At 44.0% G+C, this 12,925-nt stretch overlaps 1 protein-coding gene across 1 annotated transcript in view; it reads left to right on the top strand.

Moving 5' to 3' along the window:
• The window catches only part of TXLNB (taxilin beta), a 29,319-nt gene extending 16,847 nt beyond the window's left edge, over nucleotides 1–12,472 (top strand). Inside the window, exons 6-9 of the mRNA XM_075148119.1 lie at nucleotides 3,909–3,983; nucleotides 9,244–9,336; nucleotides 10,455–10,550; nucleotides 11,660–12,472. Of these exons, the coding sequence (XP_075004220.1) occupies nucleotides 3,909–3,983; nucleotides 9,244–9,336; nucleotides 10,455–10,550; nucleotides 11,660–12,472 (1,077 nt within the window). The remainder of the gene's footprint in view (nucleotides 1–3,908; nucleotides 3,984–9,243; nucleotides 9,337–10,454; nucleotides 10,551–11,659) is intronic.
• Nucleotides 12,473–12,925: the final 453 nt, after the last annotated feature.

The raw sequence follows: 12,925 nt of genomic DNA, 5'->3' as shown, positions 1-12,925 counted from the left end.
TATTTCTAAGAAATCCCTTACAATGACAATGCAAATTGGGGCTTACTTTACTGCAGTCACTGGGAGTTTTGCTACTGAGTACCAGATTCCAGACACTGGGGGAAAAAAAAAAAAGAGATGTGAAAGACAGGGCATTATGTCTGTGGAAAAGTGACACATACAGCCTTATATCAATGACTTTCTTGCTGTGCCTCACGGAATATGAGTTTTGGGGCTGCCTGTTGCCTGTGACTGGTGCAGTTTCTAGCCAAACCTTCTTTGTGTATTTTATCCAGAACCAATATGCACAGTTTTGTTATTTTCATTTCTTTTAAAGCAGTGAAAGTCATCACCGTCTACATTTGGGAGTGGGAGATTTTCTTTGTGACTTTGCTGTATGTATGACTAGCACCTATGAAATAACAGGTTCAAAAACAAGCTACAAAGCCTTTAAGTAGTGGGTGTATAATGAAATGCACCATATGCAAAGAATATTTTTCACACTGTCCAAGCTAATGCTCAAAACCCCTGCCTTTGAGGTAGGCTGGTGATGTATAACTAACATCACCTCAGAACAAGGTAGATTTAGTGAACAACTTAAGCGACCGGCCAAAAGTCATGCAATGCATCAAGGCACGATTACCACGTTGTGATTCATCACAGGTAGCCCAGCACCCAGAGAGCTGGCCTACACGTGTCTCCCACCTCAATCATATTGCTGAGCTCTTAGTCCCACCCTCCTAGCTATTGTGCTAGTGTCTGTGGGAGTAATGGATATACATGTGTGTATGAAATCAAGGTGGTTTTGATGGAGTCCTCTCCTTTAGCTGTACCTTACTCCAGCTCAGTAATGTGCAAAGTCAGAGCCTTACTGCATTTCAGCATCCTGTCATTTGAGGGAAAGGCTTTCAGAACTATATGCCAATTCTCTCCATACCTTTTTTACTCCTTGTGCATGACTTTTGCTGCAGGAATTTGAAAATGTCTTTAAATGAATTTTTTTCGTATTCTTGTATCTATTTGATTACTCCTTGAAGGCTCACTTTGATGTCTTCCTATGCAGTTCTTCCATGCAGGAATCTTTGCTGCTATACTAAACTTCTTTACCTCAGGCACAGAGAGATGTCCCCTCCTGCAGCCTCTGTACGTCCCATCTCAATAGGCAGGTCATCTCATTGCTTGCACAATTCACTCTACATGTGCAACTAAGAATGTGATTCCCTATATAAGGAGCAATGGTTCATACTGTGTGGCCTTCCCAAAGGGTCAACTTTACCTAAGGATGCAATTTTACGATCATCTGATAACTGATCAACGCTACTTGGACTTCCTCCCCATACCATACATTTTTAGCACTTGTAATACAAACTTTGATGTGCAATTAATTGCAGTTTAAAGCCTCTGTGGCTTTCAAGTATATGACTGGAAGGTATTGATGAGATTTCTACATAATTGGAATTTGCAGAGTCTGGCAGCAAAAAGGGGAGCTTAATTTTCACTAAGCCAGTCCCTAGATCCATGTCATTAAATGGAACTTATGTTCTTGGGAACTGGCTCTTTTAGCCCTGAGCATGATGTGACTGTCTGAGCCTCCAGCAGCTATCATAGCTCTAATAATACAGTGTAACATCACCAAGCTTCACTTAAGTGCTGCTTTGTAAATACCACATGCAATATTTATTCATTTCCTTACACTTCAGCCTCCTTGTTACCACTTCATAGCCTATTAATAAACGTATCAGTTCTTCTGATCCATTTTCTCCCAGCTTGGTGTTTGCAGATGACCTCAGGCTGCATAACAGCGCGTGCTAATTTGAGCAAGCATCTCTCTGGCTTGCTTCCATTACAGAAGACTTTATTAACTCTTGGATTTTTACTGGCTGCAGAAGCTATGTGGGTCAATAAGAGAGAAGGATTTCATTAACAAAGAAGCAACTTTTCTTTGCCTTCTCTGTCCATCTCTTGTGCTGTGGCAGAAGACTTGGCCCAGGAGGTGGGACCTTTTCATTATCCCAGGAACACCAGGGTCAAAGGTAACCCTAGCTGAGATTTAAGCAATACAGATAAAAGCCCAGTTTTTGAAATAATGACTGGCCTAGAAACTGAAGGTTTTCAAAGCAGTTTTTATTAAATCATTCAAACGAGACACCCTATAATTCCTAAACCCCATCCCAAAACCCAAACAAGAAGCTATTGAAAAAATGAGAAACTTAAAAATCCAGATTTCATCCAAACTTAACAAAAAATTAGTTATTTTTGTGTGTGTAAAACATACCCTCTCCCAAGAAAAAAAATCCATGAACTGAGGCTCATTTAACCTAGGCCTACTCATACCATCTCTTTTTACCGGCTATGATGCAACCTATTTGAAATTTTAGTCAGCAAGATCTAAAATCAAGAATTTGACTTAACTCCATTGAACCAAACATAAAATTAAATTCTCAAAATAAATATTAAGAGACAGTTATAAAAAAAAGAAAATATGGTATTTCTTCATACAATGCATACTTGAGCTGTAAAACATTCTTGTCTAGGAAATTGTAGATGGTAAAAATTCAGTGGGTCCAAATCAAAAGACCAAACTGATGGAAGAAATATTTTTCTAGAGCTTATATATATATATATATATATATATATATATATATAGGCAACGTCTAATTCAGATAGTCTTTGTGTCACAAATAGTTAGAGACAGGGAGGGAATTCATTTTGTTGTTCAGTCAGCATTTGTAGGGTACATCCTCAGCTCTTTTGCCAGGTGGTATTCAAGTAGTTTACATGTGTTATTTCCAACAAAATGATTAGAACAAAAGTTTTTATTAGGGATCAAATACGTTTTCTGCATGTGGTTCCACTCATCTTTCACTTCCAATATGAGAATAGGATCTATTGACTTACAAAGCAATTTGTTTTCAATATGTTTTCAGAGCCCAACTGTGCTATTTTAAACAGTACAATTTAATCCAACAGAAGAAAGTCCTGTGGTAAACTAACTTGTTTATATCTCATTTCTCAAGCCATCATTAGCATTCTTTTTCTAAAATACATTTGGCCTAACCAGTAAAAGGCTTTATAAATGTTTGGTAGGCGATAGGCACATTTCTTTAACACTTCAGTAAATGTTTCCTGCTTTCAGATGAAACCAATTGCTAGAATATTACTATGCACTTTGGAAGTGCTGACTCAGAACTGCAGCCTGGAAAAGTCTCTGTACACCTCATTCCTACAATTCATTCAGCCTCGACCTCCCTCCCATCTGCACGTCAGAATGTCATTTTGCTGATGTTCATACCTTGAAGTAGGGAATCACATCTCCCCATGAGCGGCCAGGGATGAAACTGCAGTCAAGCTCTTCTTGGGCTGCCTCCTTGATCTAAGAGAGGCATTTATCACTCCGAGCTGGGATTATCCGCTGATGGCATGTCAAAGCAAATCGAGCCCAAAGATAACATTTACTATGCATTCCCTTTCTGAAAGCTTGCAGATTTTTTGAAGCACATCTGACTGTGACCATGCCTGTACGCGAAGTCCTGACCATTAAGGCAAAGGGGAGTTTGCCATTCACTGGAGAGCAGGAATTTGGCCGGAGCTGTGCTGAAATGAAAGTGCCAGAAAGTACCATAACCACTCTCTATAAGTCTGGTGAAGATATGGTTAAATGCTACACTTTTTAGAGCCCACTGTACTGCACACTTCATTCCAAGTAGGTTTTGAACTCCTATTCAAATATGCCTTTGCAAACCAAATGCCCTGTCCCACGTCTCTGGAGAGCACTAAATACTCTGTCTTGCCTAACTCCTCTAACTACATTCATCTGAAAGTTACCTTATCGAGGTAGCAGTGGCAGAAGCATAGGTAGCTGGAGGATGAGGATTTCTAACTGATAAACTAGGGACCTAACAAATTTCTCTCTGTTGCCCAAAACACAGCTCCTGAACCAAGCTGCAGAATGGAAGCTCCAGGCCAAAATGTTAAAGGAGCAAGAGACTGTCCTACAGGCACAGGTGACGTAGGAGAGGTGATTGCATGGTGTGCCTTTGTTTCCCAGTTTTTAACCCATGAGGCACGTTCCAGGTAAAGTATCCAAACTGCTTTCTATGTATTCCTTCTAGCCTCACTCTACATGCCATAGACTATTACAAAGGAAACAGGTTATTTTTAAGCCAACTGTATGGTAATGCCCATACTGCAAATCGTACTGTGGCATGTGAGTTGTTTAGTTTGGAGAAGAAAAGTCTCTGGGGAGACCTTATTGCGGCCTTTCAATATTTAAAGGGGGCTTATAATAAATATGGGAGACACTTTTTACCAGGGCCTGTAGCGATAGGACAAGGGGTAATGGTTTTAAACTGAAAGAGGGTAGATTTAGGTTAAAGGAAGAAATTATTTACTATGAGGGTAATGAGACACTGGAACAGGTTGCCCAGAGAAGCTGTGGATGCCCCGTTCCTGGAAGTGTTCAGGCTGGACGGGGCTTTGAGCAATGTGGTCTAGTGGAAGATGTCCCTGCCCAAGGCAGGGGAGTTGGACTAAATGATCTTTAAAGGTCCCTTCTGACCCAAACCGTTCTATGGTGCTATGATTTATGAGTGTTTACAATACTCAGCCACACAACAATGTGGGTGCCTTGGCTTGATTATTCACTATAACTACCCTTCAGGCAGGTTTCTAATCCAGCAAAGCACTGGAGTACATACGTATCATGAAACACGTTTACCAAACTGGAGCTGATGTGCTTATGTGCTTTTCTGGACTGGGGTGTGAAGGCAGAGTTTTCATTAACTTCAGCAGGAATTCTGCCTACTAAGGGCTTATACAAAAGGGGCCTCTAGGATTTCAGTGTTCAGTTAGAATTTGAAACATGCAATAAAATTAAATTACTTGCCAAAATTACACTAAGAGTCAGGCTGGAGTGAAAGGCAGTAAAAACAAGAAACAGGCAGTATATACTTCACTTTGAGAGCAATGCGATAATTGACCTTGAATACGAGTGCGAACACTAGATGACATGCCAGACTTTCACATCAAAAAGAGACAGCATCAACAGGTTTTCCTGGACTTACAGAAACAGTCACGCAGATTTATCTTCTTTGACCTGTCTGTGAGAACGATCCCCCCCAGCAGAGCTTGGGGGGGCCAGTCCTGCAGCCCCTCTGCGGCTGCCCAGCTCCTCACCCATCAGCAGGCCCCCTCCTTGCTCAAGGTTCTGGTAAGTTGTTCCAGCTCTGCCCTTGTAGATGGTCTAATTCCTACCTGTTGAGCAGTCAAGGAAGGCTAGTGTTAAACTGATAACCTGGAAACATGCTAAGAGGGGTTTGGTCCTTTACATGTTTTTTCAAAGGCTAAGATAAGCAGGTAGCACACTGAAGAATATCACATAAACTGCTGCTGACACCAGTTTGACAGGTTCTGCAGTCAAACCTCAAAGACCTCCAGCTGAGTCTGTCCTGACTGCAAACCTGCTCCCAATTTTCTCAGAGTGGCTTTAATTAAACTTTTATATTCAACCAGAAAGAGGTTTGTATGCAGGCAGGCCTCTGCAGCCAGTTTAATGAAAGTGAAGGTATTGATAAAAGCCAGAATATATTAAGCATATATTTGAAACGGTAAAATTGTTTCTAGAAAAATCCAGTCAAACAAGTCTGCAGAGAGATTGATAATAAACGTGCCCCTTGCAGACTTGTGTAGATGAAAATTAAGTGAGTCGCTTGCTGAAATGAAACATGCAGTTAGGTGTTTTGCTCAAGTGTTTAAAAGCTCTGTCACTTACACAGCAGCCACTATTTGGAATTACTGGGGGGATGATGATGATGATGATGATGATGATGATTATTATTATTATTATTATTATTATTATTTCCACTATGGCAGCACCGAAGGGCCTCCCTCATGGGAGATGCCATTGTGCAAGGCGCTGTGCAAGCGCAGAACAGAAAAAGCATAGAGAGCTCCTTGATGCAAACAGCACAAAATACCAAATAGATATTAACAGAGGAACAACTGCATGGAAATTAGGAGAAGACATTGGCCAGCAAGATAAGGAGAAGCCATAATATAGCCCTCACTGCCTGCTATAGCAAGTGAGATACTACTCCTTTTTAGAGGAGGTGATGAACACCCAATGCTTCCTTGAGCTGGAAGGAACCAGGGGACATCAGCTTCCTGCCAGCCTGGCTCTGGGCAGCACAGCACCCAAGACAGCCGAATCCGGCCCTCCAAATGGTGACAGGGATCTGGCACCAGCTCAGGGAACACACCCAAACTGCAGCGGTGCTTGCCAGGACGCTGCACGCCCTCCCCAGGCACGTTGCTTAGGCAGACTTCTTTAGCTTTGTGATTTGAAACAAAGCAAGAAGATAAAAGTCAGCCGAGGCCTTTAATTTTCGGTAGCCGGCATAGTGCAACCACTGAGCTATGGCAACCAAGAAGAACGTAACAGGGCCGAAGGGGCGTCCTCGCTGTAGCACCCTCATGGCATGGTGATGCTGAGATGCCCCCACTTCCCAAAGCCTTGCACTTGCAAGTTCTCACCTGGCAGCAGCCCTGCCTCCGCTCTCTCTGCCCATGCTGTCGGGGGAGCTGGGTGGGCGGTGGGCAGCAGCGAGGGGGTCCTCGTCTCCCTAACTGAGGAGCATGAATGCATGCTCCTACTGAGAGACAGCTCTCACAGCCAGTTCCCAGCCATTATGAACACATGCATTTATTATTCAAATTTAAATTGCAGAAGCTATTCTTGGTGCTATGGTACTGCCTAGGGTCCCAGCTGAGATCAGAGCTTGCCCTGTTCAAACCTGAAAGGTTTTTAATCTAATTAAACAATAGGCGAAAGTTGGGAGGGAAAAGCAGAGACAGAGAATTGAGGTGAGTTTTTTTAAGACAATGGCTCTGGGCTACGAGCCCCGGTTTGCTGGCTCCCACCCCTGCTCCCTCACCCAGCTTTGGGATGCTCAGGCATTTCTCCTTAGAGCCATGACGTCTATTCCAAATGTCCCACTTGGTATCAGTGTCGGACTTACGCTGTGGCACTCGGGCTGCTACCACAAATCCCCCTGCGTTTCTGTTTGTGCACTGGTCACAGCTCTGGCTACAGCCTAGTATAAATACACACATGCAAGCTTCATGTCAGCTGGCTCCAATATTGGCACCAGAGCGCTCTGCATGGATTAACCTCCCATGCCTTCACCCAGCTCGGCAGGGCTGCCACCGAGACCCTACCTACCTCATTTAAACTGGGCTCAGGCACATCCACAGTACGCTGCAATTATGGCCACGACATTTTCTAAGGGGCATCCTAACAGCTAACCAGAATGAACATGAATCATAACATAACCATATTAAACCCACCCCACTATTAGCCACATTTTCTAAATCTTCTTTTCCTCAGCAACTGAAGAGCAGTGTCAGGGGAGGGTGTGTTTTGGCTGGCACCACACAAAATAAAAGCTCTTAGCTAATCATTTAATCAGCTCCCCGCCAGTGCGGAGAGGGCAGCCAGCCTCCAGCCAGATGCCTGAATACTGCAGGCTGGTCTTGAACCTCCCAATGCTCTGCCCCCACCCCGCCTCAGCCACTGCGTGTTATGCCAGTCACTCTTTTTCTAACGAGAGCTGTCAGGCTGGACAGATGAAATGTCCAATCACCTAAACACTGCTGGGGGTGCTCTGGCACCAGAAGGAAGTGGCTGAGTTGGAGCTGGTCTTCTTTTCCAAGAGCAGATAACGATGCTTTGTCTATATAGCATCCTGCATGATTTGGAGTTTTGAAAGAGCTTTTCCCACCCAGGAAAAAAAAAAAAAAAAAAAGAAAAAGCAGAAAACAAGATATTCTTATAGAAAAATTAACCTCAGATCTTTAGAACAATTTTTTCAAAAACATCCACAGATTTTAGATATAAAAATACGTCTTACTGACAAAATACAGCCACAGATGAACTTTCACGTGGCTACCAGGTGTAAACTGATAGCAAAATATGGAGCCCTAATAGTCTTAAAGCTGGCACATTGCAACAGATCTTTCTTCTTCTCTGCTGCATGAAGTGAAGTGAAGCTGGCAGAAGACACTGGCAGAGGATTATTTTCTCTGCCTTTGCTGGCCTTGCCCACAGCTGCAGTCCACACGCAGGCTACAAAACAGAGCCGACAAGGTGCTCGCTCAAGCCACGGTGCAGGGATGCAGCTTGAAGGAATCCAGTGCAGGATCACAGCGGTGTGAAGCGAAGGGTGGGCTTCGCTCAGTGGTGGGGCTACCCCACGTGCTAGATAACATAGGAAGGGAGCAGCGACGCTCCTCTTCAACGGTGGAGTCCAGTGAAGCACAGTGGCCACAGCCTGAGCCAGCGAGTGGGGACTGGAAAGATGGAAGAGGGGAAACTGTGGCTGCAGCGTGATGTGGGGATGCCTCTCCCCCAGCTCGCTCGGACGTCAGAAGCAGCACAGCCAGGGTAGCACCCAGCTCCCAGCCTGGCCTGTTGGGTAATCGAGAAGGCAGGTAAACAACTGGGCAGCCAGGCTGTACTGAGCTCCTCCGCTAAAGCCTGCCAGAGCTCACACCCTCAGGTTAAAGTTGGAGTTTGGTGATGTCTACATGGCGAAGCAAGGCTTAGAGCTCAGGCACAGCTCTGACCACTCTGGATCTCACATTGAGTTAATCCTCCTGCCTGGTCCTGCCCAGCATCTGTGGTCAGACCAGCTCAGGTTAGTCCCTGCCCACGGAGATGGCCCAGGGCTCACGTTATCATCTTCCATTCTGTAGGAGTCCTTTCCTGTAGATGTCAGCCACAACTGTACACAGAAAAGAAGCATACAGGGCTTGTGAGGAAAGGCAGGGACTGGAAATCTTTGCAGACTTTAATGCCATCCTCTTGAAGTCTCCACAGACTTACCAAGGGAAACGTGTTCAGAAATCTCCACTTCTAGAGAATTCTTTTGCTTCTGGGCACCCTGTGTGGAGACACCATAGCTGCAACATTCAGGAGAATAGGGCACCCATAACTCCCAGGTCTTTTTAAAATCACTGGTCTGGGTCTTTCTATTCTTCCTCAGTTTACCTTTCTGCAACAGAGGAATCATAATAGTTTGCAACCTTAAAAAGATGCAGAGAGTTTCAGTTCCCTGAAACAGTTCCTGTTTGTGCTTCATGGTCTCCAAACATTAGAAGCTCATTTCCATAACCAAACACAATACTTATTTTATTATCTTCTACCAAAGAAGTTCACCATCCTGGAGACTCTGAAATTACTGTGGTTTTTTTCCCCTGTTAATGCAGATCACTCTCTACTCTGAAAGGTTTGAAGAATTTCAGAAAACATTGACCAAAAGCAATGAAGTGTTTGCCACTTTCAAACAGGAGATGGAGAAAGTGAGTAGCAGGTCATATCTGAACTCTGTGCTTGACGCTCTCCCTTTAGATTTTGATACTTCTCACTGCAATAATTTTATCTGGGATGGGGCCATTTCTGCTTATTTTGGAGAAAAATCTCATCACCAGCCAAATAAGGTCTGGGGCACGTGTGACCATGACTGACAGCAGCTTAGACTTCAGCACTGCAAGCTGAACGTTTCACTCTCCCTTTCAGCTAAAACCGAAATTGCCTGGAAGAATAAACATATTACCTAAAACCTAATGTGGTGGTTGGGTACAGACCCCTCAGAGATACCAAAGGCGGGGTCTGGAGCTGCATTTGTCAGCCCATGTCTCCAGGAGTGCTCAGAGCCTCCTGGGTGACTGACATTGGTACAGAAACATTGACACAGGCTACACGTCTTCCCACGGGATCGTGTGGACAGAGCTGAAGCCCACCAACACCCTCCCACCATTAAGCCCAAACAACTGTTTCCTCGCAGCAGGTGTACTTATTTCCTGTGACGAATGGGAGTCAAAAAACGCACCCACATGTTGTACCCACTTTCATAACAAACAATGTCCTGCTCTGCCACCAGGGTCCAAAATCCTGGTTGCCCTGATCCAGGCAACCTCTAACCATCTTCACAGAGAGTTCAGCCTGCAGAAAACCAAAGTGAAAGATGGTGCTATTTAGTTAGTGGTATGGGCTGGAGGTAGTATAAAGGCGACTAATCCAGTGGGAACTTCCTTGGCAGTGCTGGCTCAGAAGATGCAAGCCCTTCTTTAACTTCCCAGCAATCTAACACTGTGGTCTGGTAAAGAGACAAACAGAACAATGCCACCTTTTCTTTGCCTTTTGTTTTTGTGATAGTTTGTTCTCTGGGAGTTGGCTATACTTTTACACACATAATCAACTGGTCCTCCTTTAGGACTGCAGACTGGAGGCTGAAAGTTATATGGCAGCTACTTAAAACTAAATCCATCCCTTAACATAAATTATTAGCACAGCCGCTACAGCTGCTGGTAGCAGCGTTATGAGTAAGCCAAAGTCGTAAATAAAAGGGCTGCCCTAATTTAATCTGTAGCAGTGTGGAATTCCTGTTGTGATTCAGCTTTTTCTCTTGTTTCTATAGATGACAAAGAAGATGAAGAAGTTGGAAAAGGATACTGCTACGTGGAAATCCAGGTTTGAGAACTGTAACAGAGCATTACTGGACATGATTGAAGAGGTGAGCAGTCTTTTTCTTCTCAGGATGCACCCTTTCCCCACATAATGCTTTAACTAGGAGATGAGATGACCTGAAACAGCCAAAAATCAATGAAAAATTTGTTTTTGAACCTAAAGGTCTTTTTCCAAGCTACCTTGATAATTAGATTCTTTAAAGAAAAAGACAAAATTCCCAACTGCTGGGGCTTTTAGATTGTGCAGAGACATTCATTACATCCATGAGAAACTGAATTATGTAACTGTGAATTTTAAGTGCTCTAAAAATGTGTGATTGTTAATGCTCTCACATAGAAGCAAATTGGCATTAGCTCACTTCATGCCAATTTCTTTCTGCATAAGAGCATCCACCCAGGGAATTAATGTTAGCTCTAGCTAATGAACATTAAATTCACGCCTTTCGTTAACTTCCTGTTTAGGCAAACTTTAAGAGGCAAAAGCAAGTACCATGGCTCACCATGGTTTTAAACATGCTGTCACAGGGGCGTTGCAGAGGAAATTCATAAGCATGTTGGAACTCCTTCAAATAAGATAAGAGGCTGCCTGAAGTTTCACCCCAAACTTACACGGAACTTGGACCAGATCTTTCTGGTTAGCTTTGTAGCTCTGTGCTATTGCTATTTCTAGGGGTTTCTGTATCTCTTGTTTCCTCACTGGGTGTAGAAGCAAGAAAATGTTCCAATTCAAGCTGCTCTCACAGAACCTAGAAGCAAAATAAACAAAAAATACAATACAACTTGTTTTCCTCAAATTTCACACCCACACCCACCAGAAGTCTAGGTAGGCTTTCGGATGCTTCTCTGTGTGAACATCCACTATGTTCTTCCATCTCTACACATCATCAGCAGGTATTCCTGCAAATATTTTTGAGTGAAATTGATCTGAATCTGTATGGAGAATGCTAATACACTGCAGTTACAGGGGTGAGTTTCCTCTTCATGCTTCAGTACAAAAGACCATAGTTATCGCAGAGCAGTGGGTGAAATCCAGCTACCTGGCAGAGTCCTGTGAGGGCTGCCTAGATCTCAAATTGTTTCCTAACTGCCAGTTCCACCAGTGAATTACATATACACAAACTCAGCCTGCGCCTTTGTCTGATGTCTTTGACCACAGAAAGCCATGAGGTCCAAGGAATATGAATGCTTTGTGCTGAAAATCCAGAGGCTAGAGAACCTTTGCCGGGCTCTGCAGGAAGAGAGGAATGAATTGTACAAAAAAATAAAGCAAGCACAGTTCCCTGAAGAGATGAATGGAAATGGCATCTTGGAAGAAGAAGATGACGCTGATACGAGCCCTTCCTCCTCTGAGCAGGCAAGCATTGAGCTGCGCACTACTGACGAGAACATGCTGAAGGAGCTGGCTGAAGCTTTCAAGGTGTCCCACAAGGCAGAGGAGTCCCTCCCAAGCAACAGCAGCAATCCAGAGACCGGTGACACTCAAACATGTAATGCTGTCCTGGTGCCAGAGCTCCCCTCTTCTCTCACCCCACGGCCAGAGGCTGGGAATCACTGTGAGCAGCCCAGCATGAGCACACCAGCGCCCACTGAACACATGCCAGCACCCACGGGGAGCACGCCAGCGCCCACTGAAAATATGACAACGCCCACTGAGAACGCGCCAAAGCCCACCAAAAGCATGCCCGCGCTCCCAGAAAGAGTGCCAACACCCACAGAAAGTGTGCCAATACCTCCCAAGAGCGTGCCAGTACCCACTGGGAATACGCCAAAACCCACTGAAAGCATGCCAGCAACCCCCGAAAACGTGCCAACACCCACACAAAACATGCCCCCTCCCCTTGGGAATATGCCAGTACCCACAAAAAGTGCACCAAAAGCTGCAGAACATGTGGATGACCCAGTGGAGCCATCTGTCCACGGTCAGTCTGCAGAGCAAACAGGGGACACAGACATGGAAGCAGTGGATTGAAGACACTGGTGTGTCCAGGCTTGTCTTCTACAAACCACCGTTCTACTTTGTCCTCTAAATGGATACTTTTTTTTTTTTTAAAGAAACAAAAAGTGGATGCTAAAACACACTCACATATCTGTAGGCAAATGTAATGCACTTCTCTTTGCTACCACTATCCAGTAACAATGGGTCTGCAAATTTTGCTGTCCTTCATCTGCTTGAAGCACAATACTTTCTTAATGACAGGAAAATACAATGAAATTACAGGATCTTTTTTCCCAGGCATAATGAGTCATCTCACTCAGCAAGAGAATTTTAAAGTGTTGAAGTTTCATGTTTCAAAAATCATTGCAATTCACATACATATATTCAAAGACTCATAATTAATTGTATCTTTTTGTTATGACATTACATAAAAGATGGCCTACTTGGACATGTAGTGATTTTAATAAATGAGGTGAAAGGAATCTG

This window comes from Calonectris borealis, chromosome 3 (genome assembly GCF_964195595.1).
Source record: "Calonectris borealis chromosome 3, bCalBor7.hap1.2, whole genome shotgun sequence".
Lineage (NCBI taxonomy): Eukaryota > Metazoa > Chordata > Aves > Procellariiformes > Procellariidae > Calonectris > Calonectris borealis.
The sequence above is the reverse complement of the archived record's forward strand: the minus strand, read 5'-3'. Positions and strand labels throughout refer to the sequence as shown.